The following is a 23935-nucleotide window of genomic DNA, read 5'->3' on the forward strand; positions in this document are numbered from 1 at the left end:
GAGGCAGTAAAGACCTTTCTTTTCTACAGCTCATTCAAGCAGAAGCTTCATATATAACTGACAGAACAGAAGGTCTCTCTCTCTGAAAATGTTCGCTCCAAAATAAGAAGGCAGTTACCCAAAGGATATCCAACCCCCTTCCTACTTTGGAAACTGTGCTCCCTGCTGCAAGAGTAGAGACTTAAATTAGATACCACGAAGAACTCTAACAGGTGCAAGAGCTGCTAGCCACTAAAATGGGTAAGACAAGAACTCATGTAATCCCCTTTGCCCAAAGCCTTTAAAAATAGACCAGATAATCATGGATCATATTTACTAGATAATCCATGAACTCCCTTAGAAGCAGAGACAGGAATTATATGACTTCCAGAGAATCTTTATGCACTATGATCCTATAAATGTATACGTTCATATGTATTGATCCTGAACTAAGCATTACATAGCTGGTAGGGCTGCCTAATTACCAACATGCAGCCTTTACCCCAAATTATAAAGCATCCAAATTCAAGAACACATTCCACACCATAAAAATAAGCCTCACCCCAAACACAGTACGAGAGGAATGAAAAAAATAACGGCAGGCATGTCTGAAATTCCCTCTGTGATGCATCTCTAAGTGTGTTTCCTGGCAGGTCCCAGAATATTCCTGCTTCCATAGGTCAGAAGAAAGAAATATATCATCCTTACCTGTGAACAAGGGGCTGAAGGAGACCGGAGAAAAGGCACTTTGAGTTCTTGTCAACCTGGGTTTCCTAAAGGGGCAAAGCACACAGAGAGAATAAAGGGGGGGAAATGAACATGTATGCAACTAAATCATTACAACAATTCCAGATGCATGAAAAAACAAAGAAAACCCTTGTTGATTGACAGCAATATTCTTGTAATAAAGCCTAAAATTTAAAGGGGGAGAATGAAACAATTGAAGCAATTCCTTAAATATACTTGGCTACAGAATTCACCAGCCTAAAAAGTAATGAGAAGACCCTTTGGATCTCTCCATCCCTGGCACATTAAAAAAGCAAAACACCTTGTGTGATAATTAGCAAGTCCATTTCAAGAGGAAGGAAATCGGATGCTGAGCTGATTTTCATATGGGAGCCAAGAAAAAGGTTGTTGACCTGAAAGGCAACAGCTTTCACTCAGCCTGCCCTAGAACAGGAGGTCCCAGAGCAAATCAGGGACCCAGAGAACAACACTACAGGATGCATGTGCAATTCTTCAATCACTAACAAGCTAACAAGTAGGCTTCCACAGGTTAGGGCTCTGTCCAGCACCCAACAAAAATCGACCCTTCCCTTTTCTGAACTACCAGTCACAGCTCTCCCCATGACTTCTCCTCCATGCTGTTTGAGGCAACCAGCCTGAAAACCAAGATATCATGGGAAAAGTTACACCAAAGGAAACTTCACTTTGTACCAATTTCAACTGGCTTTCTAGTGAAAAATGAAAGAAATTCAAAAAGCTTCTGACGTAAGACTTTGGCCGGAAATGTGCTAAGTTCAAAAAATACCCCAGGAGGGGACTGGCTACAAAGGAAAGAACTCATTGAGGTGATGGAAATATGCAAAATTAATAGAACTAGACACCTAAAAAAGATGAATCTTAAACCGTGGTGTAGTTGAACTAACCATTACTGTGTTGTAACCTGGAGTTCATCAGTAAAAAGAGTCACCCAATCAAACTTACAAAATTTCATTTGATTATAAAAATGATTGTTGTCACATCCTATGCTATATATCTAAATTAAATAATGGTACCACATTAAAGTTATAGATGGGAAATGAAGCTTTTGTAGCATCCATTATCATGTGTAATCAATAAACAATTTGAAACTCTTGAAAAAAAATGACTCTTGCTGTATGTAAATTATACCTTAGTAAACCAGACTTAAAAAAAAAAAATTCCACCCTAGAATTCAGTTCCTGACTCAGAACTGTAGCTGGCATACTTTCCAAAAGCCAAACTATAGCTGGCTTTACTCCCCCAAAGGACTAAATAAAACTTAAGCTCTATTCAACTATCAACTGTGGTGTAGGAGGTAGGGGACAGAAGCAAAGAAAATCCAAAATGAAATCTATATAAAATTATTTGACTTCAAATGATGTTCATCTTTGAGTAGGACATGAGATTTTATAGGTTTGTCCAGAGTGAGGCCTTGATAAATCCCAGAAGGACACGAACAGTGAATAAAAAAGTATCGCAAAATCCCCTTGGGGGAATGGTAAGAAGGGGGGAAAATTCAATTTCCCCAAGTGGAGAATTCTTGATATTCTCACAAGCAGTGGGGACAAGCAAAGCAATGGGGTGCCCCCCCCGTCTTGGGGTTTGTTCATACAAAACTTAACCCCGCAAAGGATAGGCTAGACCTGCTTAAAATTGGGCTTAAAAGTCACCCCCAAGAGAACCTCTTTTGTTGCTTAGATGTGGCCTCTCTCTCAGCCAACATAACAAGCAAACTCACTGCCCTCCCCCTTTCTACGTAGGACATAACTCCCAGGAGTGTTGGGACATGTCTACGTGGGACATGACTCCCAGGGGTGTGGACCTTCCTGACAATGTAGGACAGAAATCCTAGAATGAGTTGGGACTCAGTAGCAAGGGATTGAGAAGGCCTTTTCAACCAAAGCGGGGAAGAGACAGATGAGACAAAGTGGAGTGTCAATGGCTGAGAGATTCCAGGCAGAGTCAAGAGGTTATCCTGGAGGTTATTCTTGCACATTAAATAGATATCACCTTTTCAGTTGGGGCGTAACAGAGAGGCTGGAGGGAAATGTCTGAAGATGTAGAGCTGTGTTCCAGTGGCCATGTTTCTTGAAGATGGTTATATAATGACATGGTTTTTACAATGTGATTGTGTGATTGTGAGAACCTTGTGTCTGATGCTTCTTTTATCTACCTACGGACAGATGAGTAAAACATATGGATTAAAAATAAATAAATAATAGGGGAACAAATGTTAAAATAAATTCAGTAGATTGAAATGCTAGTGATCAATGAAAGGGAGGGGTAAAGGGTATGGTATGTATGAATTTTTTTCTGTTTTCTTTTTATTTCTTTTTCTGAATTGACGCAAATGTTTAAGAAATGATCATGATGATGAATATACAACTATGTGATGAAAACAAAATGTTCACATTGGATGTTGATTGGTTTTAATAATAAAAATTTTAAAAAGAAAAAATAAGGATTAAAAATAAATGGATAGGGACTTCCGGGTCAAGACGGCGGCTTAACAACGTGCGCATTTTAGTTCGTCCTCCAGAACAACTACTAAATAACCAGAAACAGTACAGAACAGCTCCCGGAGCCACGACAGTGACCAGAGACACAGCGTACCCCAGTCTGGACCAGCTGGACTGGCTGCGAGCACCCCCCAGAACCGTGAGTTCCCAAAGCTGCGGCAGCCAGTGCCTCTCCCCCACAGGCCCCTTCCCAGAGGGGAAAGGAAAGGACTTGACCAGTAGCAGGGACTGGGCACAATCAAACCCCAATTGTGGAACTAATTAACAAACTCTGACTACTAAAAATAGGCCCCCAGCTTAGGTGAACCTGATCAAAGTGGAGGTTGCTCATTTTTGCCCCAGCACCAAGGGGGCAGGACTGACAGAAAAAGGGGGAAAAAAAAGAAGGAAACAGGTTTTTGTGGCTGTGTATCTACAAAGGCTTGACTGCCTCTGGATACAGCAGCAGGACTTTTCAGGCTGCAACTGCCCCAGGCATAGGCAGAAATGAGCTCTTTTGGGGGCTTTTCTGGAGCTTGTGCCTTCCCCAGGGAAGGGGTGGAGCCCAACTCAGGTGGAATCCCTCCATCAAGGAATTCAGACACCAGGGCTTGGTAATTTGAAGCCATTAAAACCAGCTTACAACCTCTCCTCTATCTCCACCACACCCCCAGCAGGGAGAGTCTGTCAAAGTTAAAGGTACTGCATCATCTTATGCTGGTGGGACCTGCAGTCAGACAAGCACCACATACTGGGCAGGATAAGAAAAACAGAGTCCAGAGACTTCACAGGAAAGTCTTTCAACTTGCTGGGTCTTACCCTCAGGGAAAACCGATGCAGGTGACTCTTTCCTCCTGATAGGAGGCCAATTTGGTCTGGGAAAATCTGGCTGGGGTCTATAATATCTAAGTAGACCCTCCTAAGTGTGTGTGTGGGGGGAAAGGCACCACACAAGCAGGGCAAGAAACAAGAAAACAAGAACTGAAAAATTCTCCTCAGTTAAACAAAACTTAAGCTAAAGGTCCAGATAAAGCTGAACAGAATGTCAAAGAACAGATAGACAACAAATTCATCCAGCAAGAAAACCTTAGACAAAAGAAGTGAAAGCAATCTCCAGAATAAACTAATTAAGGTAATTAAATGCCTAGACGTCAACAAAAAATAACAAATCACACTAGGAAAATTGAAGATATGGCCCAGTCAAAGGAACAAACCAACAATTCAAATGACATACAGGAGCTGAAACAATTAATTCAGAATATACGAACAGACATGGAAAACCTCATCAAAAACCAAATCAATGAATTGAGGGAGGATATAAAGAAGGCAAGGAAAGAACAAAAAGAAGAAACTGAAAGTCTGAAAAAACAAATCACAAAACTTAAGGGAATGAAAGACACAGTAGAAGAGATGGAAAAAACAATGGAAAGCTACAATGGTAGATTTCGAGAGACAGAACATAGGATTTCTGAACTGGAGGACGGAACATCTGAAATCCAACAAGAAACAGAAACTATAGGAAAAAAAATGGAAAAATATGAGCAGGGACTCAGGGAATTGAAAGACAATATGAAGCGCACGGATATACGTGTTGTGAGTGTCCGAGAAGGGAAAAGGAGGAGAAAAACTAATGGAGGAAATTATCACTGAAAATTTCCCAACTCTTATGAAAGACTTAAAATTACAGATCCAAGAAGTGCAGCGTACCCCAAAGAGAATAGATCCACATAGACATACCCCAAGACATTTAATAATCAGAATGTCAGAGGTCAAAGAGAAAGAGAGGATCTTGAAAGCAGCAAGAGAAAAGCAATCCATCACATACAAGGGAAGCCCAATAAGACTATGCGCAGATCTCTCAGCAGAAACGATGCAGGCGAGAAGACAGTGGGATAATATATTTAAATCATTAAAAGAGAAAAACTGCCAACCAAGAATTCCATATCCAGCAAAATTGGCCTTCAAAAATGAGGGAGGAATTAAAACATTTTCAGACAAAAAATCACTGAGAATTTGTGACCAAGAGACCAGCTCTGCAAGAAATACTAATGGGAACAATAGAGACAGATACAAAGACAGAAGAGAGAGATGTGGAGAAGAGTGTAGAAAGGAAGACTATGAGTAAAGGTAAAAAGAAGGAAAATTAGATATGACATATAAAATCCAGAAGGCAAAATAGTAAAAGAAAGTACTACCCATGCAGTAATAACACTGAATGTTAATGGATTCAACTCTCCAATCAAAAGACATAGTCTGGCAGAATGGATTAAAAAACAGGACCCATCTATATGCTGTCTCTACTCAAAGGGTACGAGGCCAAGGACACAAATGGACATTTACACACCAATGTTTATAGCAGCATTATTAACAATTACCAAGAGATGGAAACAGCCAAAATGTCCATCAACAGACAGTTGACTAAACAAACTGTGACATTTACATAAGATGGAATATTATGCAGCTGTAAAACAGAATAAAGTTATGAAGTATGTAGCAAAATGAATGAACCTTAAGGACATTATGCTGAGTGTGATTAGCCAGAAACAAAAGGACAAATACTGTATGGTCTCACTGATATGAACTGACATTAGTGAATAAACTTGGAATATTTCCTTGGTAACAGAGACCATCAGGAGATAAAAATAGGGTAAGATATTGGGTAACTGGAGCTGAAGGGATACAGATTGTGCAACAGGACTGAATATAAAAACTCAGAAATGGACAGCACAATATTACCTAACTGTAATACAATTATGTTAAAACACTGAATGAAGCTGCATATGAGAATGATAGAGGGGAGGAGGGCTGGGACATAAATGAAATCACAAAGAAAGATAGATGATAAAGATTGAGATGGTGTAATCTAGGAATGCCTAGAGTGTATAATGATAGTGACTAAATGTATAAATTGAAAAAATGTTTTTGCATGAGGAAGAACAAAAGAATGTCATTACTGCAGTGTGCTGAAAATAGATGATACTTAGTATTTTAAAATTTCAACTAATGTGTGAGACTAAAGCAAAAAAATGTTTATTTGGTACAAATCTACACTTTGACTAGTGCATCTCCTAATATAACTTATGTAGATAGTTGATTGAACACCTTAAGTACATGGAACTTTGTATAGGACATGAGATTTTGTTGGTTTGTCCACGTGATGCCCTGATGAATCCCAGAGTGATCTGATCAGTGAATGGAAAAGTATTTGCAAAGTCCCCTTCAGGGAATGGTGAGAACGGGAAAAAACTCAACTTCCCCAAGTTGAATTCTTGATATTCTCACAAGCAGTGTGGACAACCAAAGCTATAGGCTGAGCCCCCAGTCTTGGGGTTTGTTCATATGAAACTTAACCCCACAGGAGATAGGTCAAGCCTACTTAAAATTAAGCCTAAGAGTCACGCCCAAGAGAACCTCTTTTGTTGCTCAGATGTGGCCTCTCTCCCCAGCCAACACAGCAAGCAGACTCACCACCCTCCCCCTGTCTATGTGGGACATGACTCCCAGGGGTGTGGATCTTCCTGGCAGCGTGGGACAGAAATCCCAGAATGAGCTGAGATTCAGCATCAAGGGATTGAGAAAACCTTCTCAACCAAAAGGGGGAAGAGTGAAATGAGACAAAGTGTCAATGGTTGAGAGATTCCAAACAGAGTTGAGAGGTTATCCTGGAGGTTATTCTTATGCATTAAGTAGATATCACCTTGTTATCCAAGATGTAATGGAGACGCTGGAGGGAACTGCCTGAAAATGTAGAAATGTGTTCCAGGAGCCATGTTTCTTGATGATGATTGTATAATGATATAGCTTTCACAACGTGACTGTGTGATTATGAAAACCTTGTGTCTGATGCTCCTTTTATCTACCTTGTCAACAGATGAGAGGAACATATGGAATAAAAATAAACAATGGGGGAACAAATGTTAAAATAGATTTAGTTTGAAATACTAGGGATCAATGAAAGGGATCAGTAAGGGGTATGGCATGTAAAATTTTTTTTTTCTGTTATATTTTTCTGTTGTCTTTTTATTTTTCTGAATTGATGCTAATGTTCTGGGAAATGATCATGATGATGAATATGCAACTATGTGATGATATTGTGAATTGCTGAGTGTATGTGTTGGGAATGTTTGTGTTTCTTGTAATTTTTTTTAATTAATAAAAAATAAAAAAATAAATGGATAATAGGGGAAACAAATGTTAAAATAAATTTAGTATATTGAAATGCTGTTGATCGATGGGGGAGGGGTGGGGGAGGGGTATGGTATGTATGAATTTTTTTTGTTTTCTTTTCTTTTGCTGAGTTGATGCATATGTTCTAAGAAATGATCATGATGATGAATATACAGCTATGTGAAGAAAAAATGTTTACACGGTATGTTGATTGGTTTTATTAATAAAAATTTTTTTTTAAATGTTCATGAGCTTATGTTTTAATATACATATGTGAGCTTCTCAGAATTCACTTGAAACTGTACCATGAAGAATTCACTCAGCAGTACCTGAGACTCTGGTCATTTCCTTAACCTGACTTATCCTCAACGCTAAGAATAGAGGAGTCTAATGATAACGCACAGTATGAACACCCCACTCACAGCACACTGGGAAGGTGACTACAAAAAAGGCACTATCCATGCAACAATGTGAATGAACCTCGAGGACACTTGGTAAGGCAAATTAAGCCAGAAATGAAAGAACAATCATTGTATGGCCTCCTTTAGAAAATGCTTATAAGAAAACGGGCCTATAAAAGTCACCCCCAAGAGAGCCTCTTTTGTTGCTCAGATGTGGCCCCTCTCTCCAGCCAACACAGCAAGCAGACTCACCACCCTCCCCCTCTCTGCGTGGGACATGACTCCCAGGGGTGTGGACCTTCCTGGCAACGTGGGACAAAGATCCTGGAATGAGCTGAGACTCAGCATCAAAGTACTGAGAAAAACCCTAGAATGAGTTGAGAATTAACATCAAGAGACTGAGAGAACCTTCTGGACCAAAAGGGGGAACAGTAAAATGAGACAAAGTGTCAATGGCTGAGATTCCAAACAGAGTCGAGAGGTTATCCTGGAGGTTATTCTTACGCATTAAGTAGATATCACCTTGTTGTTCAAGATGTAGTGGAGAGGCTGGAGGGAATTGCCTGAAAATGTAGCGCAGTGTTCCAGGAGCCATGTTTCTTGATGATGATTGAACAATGATATAGCTTTCACAATGAGACTCTGTGAATGTGAAAACCTTATGTCTGATGCTCCTTTTAGCTACCATATCAACAGAAGAGTAGAACATATGGAATAAAAATAAATAATAGGGGGAACAAATGTTAAAATAAATTCAGTTTGAAATAGTGGTAAATGAAAGCGAGGGGTAAGGGGTATGGTGCGTATAGTTTTTTTTTTTTCCTCTATTATCATTTTATCTCTTTTTCCGTTGTTTTTTTATTTCTTTTTCTAAATCGATGCAAATGTACTAAGAAATTATGAATATGCAACTATGTGATGATATTAAGAATTACTGATTATATATGTAGAATGGAATGATTTCTCAATGTTTTGTTAATTTTTTTAATTAAAAAAAAAAAGAAAACAGGCCTAGATTATAAACTCTTATAGCAGACATATTTAGTCCAGAGTGGTAATTATTATTTCTGGATTTTAAGAGGCTGTTTTATATATGTATAACCTGGTATTTAGAGATAAGAATGAAGCCAGTCAGGTCGGGATTAAGGGAATTCAGCACATGGGTAAGGAAGACATTATTTATGTTTTAGAACCGCACCTACTCTTTGAGACCAAAGGAAGAAAGGTTTATTTTGTCCAGAACCTAAATTTTCTGTAACACATAATCTAACTCAACCTGTCAAATAAACCTAGTTTATTTGAGCAGCTGAAACACAGGGAGCCCAGAATAAGAATAAGGGCCTTTAATTGTGTATAGCTTAATGTAATGCTTGGATACATCCCAGAATATATTAAGCAGATAATCAAAAAGTATTGGCTGGGCAGGCCAAGGCGGCTCAGCAGGCAGAGTTCTCGTCTGCCATGCCGTAGACCTGGGTTTGATTCCTGGTGCCTACCCATGCCAAAAAAAAAAAAAAAAATTATAAAAGACGTATTGGCAAAGTCCCTTGAGGGACAGGGGAAAAAATATGGAACTATTAAACTTTACCATCAGGGAATCCTCTGATAACTGTGTCAACATTAGGGATACCCAAATCAATAGGCCAAGCCTTTGATCTTGAGGCTTACTCTTGTGAAGGTTACGTAGGTAGTGGAGAAGCTTAGCCTACCTATAGGTATGCCTAAGGTTACTTCTGGAGGACCTCTTTCGTTGCTCAGATGTGGCCTCATCCTCTCTAAGTCCAACTCTGTAAGTGAAATCATTGCCTTCCCCTCTACATGGGACATGACATCCAGGGATGAAAGTCTCCCTGCAGCGTGGGAGATGACTCCTAGGGATGAGTCCAGCCCTGGCTGGCTGGCACCATGGGATCAACAATTCCATCCTGACCAAAAGGGGGAAAAGAAATGTAACTAATAAACTATCAATGGCTGACAGAGTTCAAATAGAGTTAAGAGGCTACTCTGGATGTAACCCTTACACAAGTTTCAGTTAGACATTGCTAGCTATCATAACTTGCCAAACCCCAAACAAAATCATTGCAGCCAATCCTAAAGAGGTCTCCAGTATCTTAGAGCCACTAGAAGTAAAAACCTAAAATTGTGGCATTGTAACCCATACCAAACTCTGAAATCTGTTCTACAAATAACTGTTGTGCTGTGCTTTGAAATTTATTGCTTTTTTATATATATGGCATTTTTCACAAAAAAAAATTTAAAAGTTGATTGTGATGATAAAAAAATATTTATTCCTTCTAGCCTCCTATATTCTGGGGCAACTAGAAGGAAAAATTTGATATGATGGTATGGTAGCCCATGACAAACCCTGGGATCTATCCTGTAACTATCTGTTGAAGAGTGCATTGAAAACTTTGCCTTTTTCTTTCTTTGCTTTGTATATATTATACAATAAAGCTAAAAAAAAAAAAAAAATCCCTAGGAAATCTTCCCTGAGCTGCTACTCTCTTCAATCCCTGTAATAAGTTGTTCCTGCCTCTCTATATCTTGAAAAGGCTTCATCTAGTGATGGACATATTCCACTATCTTATATTTTGTCTGTTTCTCCTCTTGATTAGGGCAGCAGTTGTGTCTAATCACAGATCTTTGAATCTTTAAAAAAATAATAAAATAAGGCACTATCACACACAGTCCCTCTGTTTCTGTCGTTACTCACAACTGTCTGCAGCTTAGTTACAGCATCCCAGAGAGAGATGGAATGGAGAGTCAATTCTACTGGACATGAACTTTAAGACTATTGAAGTACTTTCTAAGATTTTTTTTTTGGGGGGGGGGCTTACTTGTGGGTACAATATTAAGCTCAACCAAGTGGAAACCTAAAGCACTGGCCTTTCAAAAGGTTCACACCTTAGTCATTTGGCTGTTTGCCTCTTTTCAAAGGAAGCTGCATCACTCTGCCATCTGCCCATGCTGGGGACGAATCTCTTCAGTGCCAACCACTGAAGAATGCAATACCCAAATGTACGTATCTTGCAGAGGCCTTCTCACTTCAGCTCATCTTCTCCCCCGCCCCCGGCATTTTGAAGGAGAAAATCATAATTTCTAGGACCTAGAAAAAGAAATACTTTTGAATCTAAATTCAGGCAGAGCCATGAGAGCTCCAGGATGGTTTTTCCTGGCAAATAAGGGGGCCTAATTGCTAAAAGCTTGGGAAGTAGAGGGTCTAAGAGGCTGAAAGGCTAATAATAAATATGGGTGGTTCTCTCTCTTCAGGGAGAGATCACCTAACTAGAAACCCAAAGCAGTTTTTGTCTCAAGGGGCCTGAGAGCATTCTGATGGCGGTCATCCATGAAAAGACTAATCGAGACAATTATTTTAAAAACAAAGCAAGGGAATAACTAACATAAAATTGAGGATGGCAGCTATTTGGGAGGTAAGGATGGGGGGAAGGAACGTAATCAGAAGGAACACACAGTGTCTTCAAAGGTATTGATTACATTCTATTTGCTAAATTTAGTAATGCTAAACTATGTTTCATTATTGTTTATATAACACATGCAATTTCTATAATTTCTTTTTGCATTGTTTTATTAATTTTTAATTTTGAAATACTTTCAAACTTTAGAACAGTTACAAAAATAATATGAACTCCATTCAGAGAACTCCGACATACCTTGCCTCCGCACCTCCCCACTCAAATACCCAGATCTACCATTTTAACATTTTGCCACATTTGCTATATCATTCTATCTATCCATCCATTCGTCTAATCATCAATCCATTTTCTGGACACTTAAGTGTTGGTTGTATATATGATACTCCTTTTACTGCTGTGTACATTTTCTAAAAACAAGGATATTCACATATTTAACCACCTTAATTGTCAGCAAGTTCAAGATACTTATCATTGATATAAAGCTTGGCCTATATTCCAATTTTTTCATATGTTCCAATAATGCCCTTTTTTGCTTTTCTCCTACCTTGCTAGAGCCTATCCAGGATCATGTAGTTGCATATAATTGTCATTGTCTTTTTAATTGCACTTTCTTTTTTTGGTTTTGACTGTGGAAGCACACATACAAGATAAACTTTCCTATCTCAATTGTTTACCATTCGACAGGATTAATCACATTCATAATAGTACAGTACCCTTACCACTTTCCATAATAAAACTTTCCCTTCTCCCCAAACAGAAACCCTACATCCATTTCCCCTGCCCCTGGCGACCTGTACTCTAATTTCTATCTCTAAGGGTTTACATATTCTCAAATTTACCAGGGGTTTAATTTCACATCCTAAATCTGCAATAATTGTGTTTGCTTTGATACAAACATATACAATCTATGTTCCTGTACCCCTGTTCCCTCACCTTTAATGCAGTTCGTGTCACAAATTACATGTTTACATATTATGAACCAAAACACTCATTTATCATTACACTTTATGCACGCCTTTTAGATCCTGTAGGAAGTAAAGAGTGGAGTTAAAAACCAAAAATATAATAGCACTGGCACATATTTATCCATGCTGTTACCCTCACAAGCAATCTTTATTTCTTAATATTGTGTCAATCTATCATCTAGGGACCTTTCCTTTCAACCTGCAGGATTTTCTTTTGTAGGACTCGTCTCATGGTGATGAATTCCCTCAGCTTTTAAGTGGGAATGTCTTAATCTCCCCCTCATTTTTGAAAGACAGTTTTGTCAGTTATAGAATTCTTGGCAATTTTTTGCTTTCAGTACTTTAAATATGTCTTTCTTGCCTCTGTGGTTCCTGATGAAAAATAATCTTGTTGAGGCTCCCTTGTATATGACATGTTGCTTCTCTCTTACGGTTTTCAGAATTCTGTTTGTCTTTGGCACCAGACAGTTTCACTGTAATAAGCTGTGGTGGGAGTCTATTGGTGTTTACCCAGTTTGGAGGTCATTAAGCATCTTGGACATACATATTCATGTCTTTCTTTAAATTTGGGAACCAACAGTCATTATTTCTTTGAATATTTTCTCTGCCCCTTTTTTCTCTTTTGGGACCCCACAATGCATTTATCATATGGTGTCCCATAGGTTTCTCAGGCTCTGTTCACTTTTCTTCATCCTTTCTTCTTTCTGCCCCTTAGAACAAATGATTTCAATTGTCTTATCTTTAAGTTCTTTGACTCTTTTTTCTGCTAGGTGCAATCTGCTAAGTCCCTCTAGGGAATATTTAATTTCTATTAATATTGTCTTCAGCTCTGCTTGGTTTCTTTAAATAATTTCCAACTCTCTACAGATGTTCTTTTTGTATTTATCTAACATTTCCTTGTTTTCTAGAAAAAACATTTATCTAATGTTTTCTTTTAGCTCTGAGCATACTGGTGCCATTTTTTAAAAGTTTATGTGTGATATGTCCCAGGTCTAATGCTTTAATCTTCTTTCCCTGGACCATCATTTCCTGTTTCTTTGTGTGTTTTCCAATCCTTTGTTAAAAACTGGACATTTTAATATTTTGTTCTTGCTGGAATTTAAACACTGAGGTGTCTGTTACTTTAAGCCAGTTTTTGGATAAAGCTTCCCTTGAATTCAAGGAGCTAATTTAAAAAAAAAAAAAGGGAAGAAAGAAAACACTTTCTCCAGTCTTTGCAGATTGACCTATGCAAGTGCTCTCTTCCAGGGTTTATTCATAAACACGTTTAGAGAATAGCTCCAAGGCCAAAGATAGGGACCTCCCTGATTCGTTCTGCTCATGCATCTTGACTTGGGCATGTGCTTGTAGCCATAGGAAATACGCTGTTTACACAGATACATATGTTCCCTCTTCCCTAGGAAACACTTTCCTCACAGTCCTGGGCACTGCACTGTATGTCCTACAGGCAGCAATCCCTTGCCCCAGCAGCCCACAGTTCTGTGGAGAGCTCTGTACAGTGTCTTCCACACTCAGGACAAGTTCTGGGATGGCTACTTTCTTAGCCACCGAAAGCCAGATTGAACCAGACATACAAGCTCCCAGTGTGTACACAGGCATTATTCTGCTCCCTCTGGACCAGGACCAGGTATCTACATTGGGTGTGTAGGCTAGCTCTGCGCTGAGCTGATAATGGAATGGGGCAGGGGCCAGCCAGAGGGTCACAAGATCCTAGTGCTTGTAAGTAGACTTCTTATCCTTTTACTTCAGTCCTTTAATAGCTTTCTAGAGCTTTGAGAAATTTTTTTTTTTTTTTTTTTGCCAGTTCTTGCATTTTTCAAAGCTTCTATGGGGGGACAGAGGCCTGAAGTGTCTTACTCTGCTTCTTGGTTGGAGCAGGCTCATATTCTCCTTTTGTATGTATGATACATTTTAGAATGAAAAGCCCATTCTAACTCTAGATGTGCTGTTTTTTTGTTTTGTTTTTTTTGAGAGTAACATGACATGAATGATACAGGCTCATGGGTCTGCAGACCTGATAATGTTAAAATTTTCTATGTTATTTTATTACTCCCCAGATCACCCTGACAAGCAGTGAAGTACAAAGTTATATCACTGTATTCTTGCAGGTGGATCACTTGCATCCTAACAGCAGAAAGACATCAGGATGGGATAGGGATTGATAGGCCAGGCCTCACGTAGCAGAACAGGACAGGATCAGCAGTAGACCTTAGGTAAACTATTCCCCACCTGAAGCTGGCAGTCCTTTGCGTCAGCCATGTACTGCCTGTGCTGCAAGTAACAAAGAGCCAGAATGCCTCTGTCCACTTCCACCTTAAAAATTACTAATTCTATTGCAATAATTTGTAAGTTAAAAGGAATTAAAAGCATTAGACTAGACAGGATGACAACACATAGATATAATCATTAGCCAGTTTTCAAATTCCTTGAAAACCTAAAACACAAACAATGAAATAGTAATGCCCTACTTCTCTCTTATCCATAAATCCCTTATACTGATACCCTTAGACTCACACATATTCTTTTCTAAAGTAACTTCCAAACCAGGATGTCCAAACATCAGGTTTTGCAGTCCCAATGTTCCTCTGCCCCTGTCAAAGCACACAGTGCCAAGTCAGCCAGCCTGTGCCATTTCTAACACATCATAAGCCAGTGTCTGTTCATAGGCTACAGGCACAAAAACCATGTGTTCATTTTCAGTTCCAATACACAGACATCTGTGCAGCAAGGTCAGATCCAAAACTCTACCATAAACCAACTAAAGAACTTATGGAGGGAACTTCCAAGGAAAAGCAAAGAGACACAATCCAAGGTCTAAAATCTTAGGAATGATGTTAGTGGGAGAATTTTAAGGAGCAAAAGGCACAAAACTCAAAGCTTTCTGAAGCCACGGAGCTCATTCCAAAAGAGACTGCCAACCATGACCACTTCTTGGAAAAAGTTAAAAAGATCAACGGTTGATGGACTCAAAACCAAACATAAAGTCAGGACCTCCTCACCACACCATAAAATCATTTTGCTCTCAGCAAAGAATCATGCCATCACTCAAAAAGACTCCCTTAGACCTGAAGATACAAGGAAACAGAGAAAAGGTTTCTCATGTCTGCCAAGTCTGTCCACAACAGCAGGGACCCAGACTGATGCCAAGACAAGCCTGCTTCTCTTCCCAGAATTGTTCCCTTTTTTCCAAACAGATAGATTTCGCCACCTCACAATTATGACTACTGCCAGGAATAGCCTCAACTGTTAACTAGGTAAAAACAAAGTACTAGAAAGTATACAAGGTACCTATTTCCAAATAAGTGCATATTATGTGATGATTCAAAAAGATCATATCAAATGCTATTCCTCACCAAATCCAAAAGAAGACAATCAGCTCAACATAAGTGAAATAGACAAGGAAACTCTGAAGGTTTTCCTGAAATAGAAATTCTACACTACACTGAAGCCTACAGGCATCAAGCCTAGACCTCTGCATCTCAATATATGTGTATAGGGCCTAACCCAGAACAGAAACCTGATTAGATGGTAAGTACACTTCCTCCTTCGCTTGAAAAGAGTTCTCTAAACTAACTCATACTATACCTAAGACTTCATCTATCAGGTCCAATTAGCAGACTCAAAAGCATCTGAAAGGAGCTCTCAGTTTGCTTAAAATATGGGAACTGTTATGCCTTATAAAACAATTGTAGGAAGTATTTTCTGGTCTATTGTTGTAGAAAAGGAGGGGTTGAGAACAGCAAAAAGAACGATGCCCAGAGGTTACTGTAAAGGCCCCAAATTATACAGTTAAGACCTCAGAGACCTGTAATTAACTGCAGAAACAATAAGGAGGAAGGCATATACTCCTTGGCAGAAGACTGAAATTTCTCACCCTTTCCAGGTCCTACCAATCAAAGCAAGAACAAGCTAAAATTCCAAACTCATCCTTCCTCCTAACAAGGCAGACTTAAAAGAGGGTGCAGATCCACAGAAATCACAACTACCTTGGCCAGACTTACCAAGTTTCTCACAGCTGTGAGGCTGCCAGCAAGACTGGCACATAGTAAGCTGTGGAAAAGCTAACAAGCAGCACCAAATCCTAAGCATAAAAAAAATTTACAAATTCAATCTTATTAATTCTCCAAAAAGCACACGATATTCTATCCAAATTTCTGTTGTCTTCACTCAATTCTTATAAGGGCAGGAACAAGATAGGAATCGTTTCCCATTTTAGACAAAAAAAAGAAACATGAGGAAGGCAAATTTGGCCCCATCCCACAGCTAATGTTGGAGCTCTAAATGGAATCTAGTTTTTCCTATTCTCTATACACATGCTGCCTCCTAATCGCAGTCAACCAAACGTTTATACACAAATACCTAGCACGTCTCCAATTCATCAGAAAAAGTCCCTGGACCAAAAAATGTAATTCTCCAGTGCCCTGAACTAAGCTTCTTTACAGAGCTATAGCCCAATTTGCTCTGCAACAAAAATGTATATTGTGCTTGGTGTGAAGGTTGGTGACAGAGCAGCCAAAGACCATTAAATTCTGCTTCCAAAGGCAAAAAAAGTATAATGTAATATGCTTTTTCTTCTTCCTAATCTATTAGACATAGCAGCTAATTTCACGCCACACCTCATATTTAGTGTCTTTGGAATACTAGACTAAATCCTAGTCAATATGGAACAAAGACCAAGACAAACCACAAGAAAATTAGCAATCTATCCTATGTCATTATCTACAGCTTCAATCTGGCCTTCCCTCCATCTGATGAAAATTTCATCCATATGATAAGTGGAGCATCAAATGCAGTGTTTACCACACAAAAAAAGCTGTTTCAACAGCCATACACTTTTCAAGTCCTGAGCTCTCAGCATGAGTTCACTAGGAGTCAAATGTATAAATATCTGCCTACCTCAAGGGACAACACACATCAACCTATTGATTTCTCTAGGGAGTATGAGTTTCACCCAGTCTCCAAGATGAGCCCATGAAACAGGTGTTCAGAAGTAGCAGCAAAGTCAAATCAGCCCCACACTTTCCTCTTGCAGGACCCAAGTTCCCTTGAAAAGAGAAGTTCCTAGATTAGTGGTTCCCAGTCCAGGTAGTAATGGCTCAGGATTAACTGGGAAGCTTTTTTAAAGCTCAAATTCTTAGGCCCCCAGACATACTGAACTTTTCAAAAGTTCCCCAACTAATTCTAGTGCAGTGAGGTTATCAGTTTTTTTTGGTCTACCTGTTCATAAGCATGCTTCCTGGTGGTTACTGGTATGCCTCGGAAATCCATCATAAAAGTCACCCAAAACCATTTCAAATCTTTCTAAGAACACACCCAAAAGCACAAACCACGATGGCAGTCACCACAATGGAGTCTCATTTCACTGATAAAAAAATTGACAGCTTGGCAAGAATATATAATAAATATCAATTAAAAATTACAATATATATATAAATAAATAAAACTGTTCTACAACTAAGTGCTGTGATGTGCTTTGAAATTTATTGCTTTTTTGTATATATGTCATTTTTCACACACACAAAAATTGACTGTGATGATAATTGCACAGCTATATGATGGTGTCGGGAACCACTGATTGTACACTTTGGATGATTACATGGTATGAATATATAATAAATATCAATTTAAAAAATCAACAGCTTTCTAAACCAACACTACAGATAGAACACTGGATGACAAGAGAGAAGCCCACCCTTCAGAGATGCAGGAAAACAGGCAACTTGATACCTGTTTTGAATTTTCATCTAATGGCCTAGAATTTATGTATCAATTCCCATACCTCATACTTAGAATTCTTGTATAGGCTTGAGAGCAAAGCTGTTTTCTAATCTCACAGATAGTAGTCAGCACACATACTTGAGATATCAAGTACCTTTAAGGGAACACCGGGAAACGTTAAAATACTCAGTAGTGCAGGTCATGCAAAAGTCCACATCATTTCTATGATGAGTGTGAAGGGGTGGGATACTGGTACACAGAGAATAAGCAAAGTGGTCAAGATGCAAGCTGTGCTTTTTGTTCCAAAGGCCAAACATCTCAAGCAATTGCCCTGCCAGGGGCAGTGGTAGACACCTTGGAAAATGTGAAAAGCTTGAAGGGGGTGATGGCGATGGAGGGAACTCATAGGGGTATGTTCAAATCATCTCTAAACTAGAGAGGTGCACACCCGTCGTGAAATGTCCTGGGGTGTGAACTCTTGGTGAAAACTGTTTCCATAATTTACCACTAGCTCTGGCCCGGATCTAACGGGAAATGCCACCCTCTTCAGTCCTTAGGCCTCCTCACGAAGACCACATCTTAAGACTTGGCAGGGTTAAGTGTTAGCAGTAGAAAAAAAGGGAAACGACACAAGAAAAGGAAGTTTCTCATCCAGCCCCCCCCCCCCCCCAAACGGTCTCACCTCCCCGCGTCCTGCTCCCGGCCCGCAGAGCCTCCCACGTCTGTCAGGCTCGCAGCTGAAGCAGCCAGCTCTTCAGAAGGCCTCTTGCCGGTCCCATCTCCACCGCCGGAGCCACCGTTGCAGCTCTTAGTGCGAAAGAGGCGACTCAGGCGGATTTTGAGGGACCCCTTCCGTGAAGGGCCAGCGAGCGGCCGGAGGGGCGCAGGTGGAGGCGGGGGCGGGGGAGGCTGCTTCTGCTGCTGCTGTTCTCTACCCAAGCGCCCAGGAGGGACCAAGTCCTGCAGCGGGAAGGGCACTGGGGGTAATTCGGGGCCTGGGGGCTGCAGCAGAAACCGGCCACCCCCTCCTCCTCCGCGTCCCGGGCTGCTGAGCTCCTCTTCTGAGCAGCTGTTAGTCTCCAAGCTCTCGGCCTCCGATTCCAAGCCCTCCAGGACCAACAGCGCGTCGCTCGTTTCCGTGGGATCCTCCCCGGCCTGCGGGGCGGCAGCAGGCGGCTGGGGTTGCGGAGGGGGCTGATGCGGGGGGCACGGACACGGGCAGCACCCCCCACCAACCGTCTTCACCCCCGGCCCCGCCGGCTGCCCGAGCCCCAGAGCCGCCAACTGTGCCTCTAGTCCAGCCGCCGGGCCCCAGGCCCGCTCGAGCGCCAAGCCCGGCGTCAGGGCCTTGGGGTCCAGGGCACAGCGATGCCGAGGGCACAGCAGTTCCGACGGTCCGGGCTCCCGGGCCGCCTCGGCGTCCTCTTCCTCCGGCGGCCGACCCACGTTGCGGAAAACCATCAGCTGCGGCGGCCGAGAGCCCCGAGGGCCGGGTCGCGCGAGGAAGGGTGGCGGCGGGGGGCCATGGCCCGGGGGCGGCGGCGGCGGCGGCGGGCCTGGCTCGGGGGCCGCCTCTCCATAGCCGAGCAGGCGGCTCAGGACGCGGTACGAAGCGGCCGCCGCCGCCGCCTCGCCATCCCGTAGCTCGGCCCCCTGCATCGGGGAGAGGGAGGGAACGAGGGCGGCTGCGAGCCGGGCTAGGGTGGGGACTAGGCCGGGCCCCGCCGGAGCCCCGCCCGCCGCGGCCCCCGGAGCGACAGCGCGAACGGCCGCCGCGGCCTCTGCCTCATAGAGGGGGGCGGGGGACGCGCGGAGCCCAGCGCGAGTCCAGGCCGCGCGCCGCCGCCGCCAAGGACCGCCCCCCGGGTTAGCGTCATTTCCGGAAGGCTGTAGTCACGCCCCTCTCTTTCAGGGCGCGCTCGCGGGGGCCTCCACGGCGCTTGACGTTACGCGCTCCAAGGACCACTAATTGGCCGTTAGCTCACCGGCTGGTGGTTGGTCAATTGACCCGACCATTGCTTTTTCGCTTCCCGGGCGCCCGGGCCCTGTTCACCCCGCTCGGTAAAGTGAGGCGGCCCTAGGAAGCCTGGTCTGGTCGTAGAAGAGAGCCTCTAGTTCTCGCTCTGCCTATGCCGCTTGGGATGTGTGACCTTGGCTCGGTCATTTCATCATTAATCTGTGTCCCCCAGGCAGCCAGTGAATATTTGTTGGATGATTACAGGAATAATGTGTTCTGGACCTAGTGGTGTGTTGCTGAATGTTTAACAGCTGGCTCAAGAGATGGGGATGGCATATGCATTTTACTGATGTGAAGGATATGTAGCTCACTATTTACAAATAATAAAAATATAAAATTGCAATTGATCGTCACGATGTTTTCATTGATTTTTGCCAAATTCTTGTATGGATTGTCAACCTCTGGTTGCAATTGACCAAGGACTGTAGTTGCACCATAAATGTTGGTTGATAATTCCGTCTATGTTAATATATGGAGTCCCAGGGCTGGGACCCCCTCCATACTAAGAATAAGTTACTGCACATAGCTGCCTGCAATGAGCAGGACAGAAGCTAAAAGTCATCAGACCTCCTCGGGGGTGAAACTAATGTACAGATGGTATCATAAAGCATTAAAAAGCCCTTCCGATGGCTGTTGATAAACTTCCAGACCCCTGCATCACGAGGCCCTGCTCAAACTCAGTTCTCATACCCTATGGAATGTCTTTGTCCTAAACGCTTTTAAGCTGTACTTCGCACTCTCGTCCTTTTGTGGAGCACTGACTTCCATTTTCTGGACAACCGCCACCAGGAAAGATCTTCTGCTTGTAAATCCCAATAAAATCCATGCCTAACTCTCTACCTAATATGTTCTTTGTTCTTGGGGCTGCGTGGACCTGAAGCTTTTCAAGAGCTTGGTTGGAACATGATGTAAGAGGAAAGTGTAAAAAACAAAGACCAACTTAACTGGATTGTCAATGATGGGAGTAACTAATTTGCTAAATTGGAAAACAGTTTCAAATACTAGGAAAATATCTCAGTTTTTGCGCTAGTCACAATGTAACAGCTACACATGGCACATTAAGTTTAAATCTGAATTAACATTTTCTCCATCACTTGCCTAAGTTTAAACAATCAGTAAAACCATAAATAAAGCCCTGATTTGTAGAATTTACAGATTTCCATGGTGTAAGTATTCCTACTCTGGCTAATTTCAACATGAATTTTGAACTCAGAGCTAGGAAGACATGAGTAGTAACATCCTATCACATAAATAGTTCCATCATGCAGATACAATAGATATAAATAACCCTGAGCATACATAATAGTAAAACAATTAGAAAGTGATGAGTGTTGAGATTTTATGACTTCTGTTTTTAATATAATTTATTTATAAGTTTGCATATTTTTGTTTTCATTAGTGACTGTGTTTCCTGAAAATTTAACAGTTGGCTTTTACAAGGCGCTATGAGCCAGCTCCACAGCACCAGTAGATATCAGTTTTCTGGTCTGTGAAAGAGGGAGAAGAACTGCTGTTTTGCTTACTTGTAGGCATGTTATGAGGATCAAATAAGACCAAGGAGGTGGGACTGGAGGCAGGGAGACCAGTTAGGAACCCATTACAAACTTCCTGTGAGAGATGCTGAAGGGGCGGGCCACGGTGGCTCCGCAGGCAAGAATTCTCGCCTGCCATGACAGAGGACCCGGGTTCGATTCCTGGTGCCTGCTCATGTGAAAAAAAAAAAAAAAGAGAGAGAGAGAGATGCTGAGGGATGAAAGGGATGAGAAAGGACCAGCAGAACTTAGCAACTTCATTACCTGAGGGTGCATCGAGGGGAAGCGGGTCAAGGATAAGGGCAGCCACTAGATTTGAGGGTCCACTGTGAACCCTGCAGCCAGAGGACCATTTCAAAATGGAATGTGTTTCTGGCTTCCCATCGTCCTTAAGCTGAAGACAAAACTCCTTAAGGTGGCCTACGGACCAGATGTGATCTGGCCCCTGCCTCTTTCTGACACAGCTCCCACCAAGCTTCTTTTCCCTCTCTCTCTCCGGCAGCCCACGTCCCTGACCCCTCCCTCCCCCCATTCCTCCAACCCACCCACCCCTGCCTTGTGTCAAGCTTGCACCCATATGGCCATTTACATAAGCTGTTCCTTTTCTTTAGAAGACTTCTCCCTCTTTCTGCTTAGTAAACTCCCACTCGCCCTTCTAACTGAACTCACTCCTCCCTTCCTTAGGGAAATCTCTCTGCCTGGGCACTTCCCCATCTTCCAGCTCCTTTGTGAGACCACCAATTTGTGGCACTAAATTACACAGATGTAATGTATCATCTCTCTGTGGGGCTTTTTGACTAAAGCCTGTCATCCCTAGCATACTGTAAGCTGCAGGAGGACAGGGGTCTTGTTTGGTTTTTGCCCATTATGAAATCTCCAGTGCCAAAGATCATGCCGAGCAGAGTAGCCCTTGATACATAAGCACAGAGTGGTCTTATAAGAAGTTCCTGATATAAATTAACCTCTAATTCTGCACTAAGGAATGAATATCCTTTCTTACACGTGAAGAAACAGAAGCTCAGAGATTTAATTACCCAGACTCACACATTTCAAAAAGGTGCAGTGGAATTCAGAACCAGCTCTCACTCCCAAGATTTTATCCTTTTCCCTCCTTCCACCAGCTACCTTTCAGGTATCATTCGGGTTTATGGCAGAAAAGAATAGAAATTGCTATAGGATCACAGAACACCTGAGGTCAGAGAAGGCTACCTAAGACCCCTGGCTTTCTCTGGGAACCTCACTGGCCCCTGAACAGGGTTCCCTGTAAAAGGCCAGGCCTACTGGCTCTGCAGCGCCCTCTGCTGTTCCAGACACTTTTTTGGCCCCAGAAAGAAGCAGACAGTGTTGGCCAGTTGGGAAAGTCCACTTGCAGGCTCTTCTTTCTAAGGCAGGTCAAGGCTGCTCTCTTGCCCCATTTCCTTAATTGTCTAGGCCTGTGGTCCAGGTCGTAGAAAAAAACATTGCAAGACAATCTCCAAGTACAGAGAGTGTATCTCTGTGTTTGTACGACTTGGATGTATGTGTGTTTGCTCAGTGGGTTTTGTGTCTACATTATCTCTTTCACTTGGGCTATAAACGTGGTCCCTGCAGTGGTACAACCCTAGTTAGAGAGGTCTGTGGAGAACAACTTAAAGAATCTAAAGAAGTCCTGAGGTTCATTTAGTGTTTCAATATTAATTGAGCACCATCAATACTCAATGGGCTAGGCTTTGAGGTGCAGTGAGGAATGAATGGCTGCCTTATTCTAGAGCTTGTGATCTGGTCTGAGTTCTAATCATACCATTTCCTGGCTATATGACCAAGACCAAATTAATGACACATCTTTGAGCCCACGTTTCATATGAAAAATGAATGGGTCAATAATCTCTCCTTTGGTTGTGGGGATTAAATGGAAAATTATATGTAAAGGTGCTTGTTAAGTGGTAAAGCACTATACAAATGTTAGTTATTATTATGGAAATCTTCTGGAAAAATAATCGTGTTACCTTATTATTATGTCTTTACCCAGTATATTTTGTTGACTCCAAACTACTGGTAACCAGTAATAATAAGAGAGCGGAATGGGCCACTTGCTCTACTTTCTCCCTCTCTCTGTTGGCACCCAGAATTGGAGCAGTCAGAAGAGAGGTGTGGGTGTGGGATACTAGTGTCTGATCCCAACCGTACCACTAAATGGCTTTGTGGCCTTGGGAATGTCACTTTCCTCTCAGGGTTTTAGTTTCCTTTTCAGTTAGAGAAAGATGTGGGCCCTTCTAGTTTTGACATCACAGAAAACCGTGTGGACAAAGCCCCTTTCTCTCCCACCCCCACTGTTTACACTCACACTTGGGATTCTGCAGCAAAGGCCATCTGTAAAGCAAGGAGAGTTGTCACAATCATCACCCATCCCTTCCCCGCATACACTAGATGATTTCGACATCAAACATTTTAGGCATTTTGGGGCTGGAAGGGGGATGGCAGTAGAAGGAGGGCTGGAGAAG

The 23935-nt window shown here is 41.9% G+C and overlaps 1 protein-coding gene across 1 annotated transcript in view; it reads right to left on the bottom strand.

The window, feature by feature from the left end:
- SOCS7 (suppressor of cytokine signaling 7) overlaps positions 1-19748 on the bottom strand; it is a 46821-nt gene extending 27073 nt beyond the window's left edge. Inside the window, exons 1-2 of the mRNA XM_077164601.1 lie at positions 18589-19748; positions 688-752 (exon numbers count right to left, since the gene is read on the bottom strand). Coding sequence (XP_077020716.1) covers positions 688-752; positions 18589-19565 — 1042 coding nt within the window. The 5' untranslated portion in view covers positions 19566-19748. The remainder of the gene's footprint in view (positions 1-687; positions 753-18588) is intronic.
- Positions 19749-23935: the final 4187 nt, after the last annotated feature.

This window comes from Tamandua tetradactyla, chromosome 6 (assembly GCF_023851605.1).
Source record: "Tamandua tetradactyla isolate mTamTet1 chromosome 6, mTamTet1.pri, whole genome shotgun sequence".
Lineage (NCBI taxonomy): Eukaryota > Metazoa > Chordata > Mammalia > Pilosa > Myrmecophagidae > Tamandua > Tamandua tetradactyla.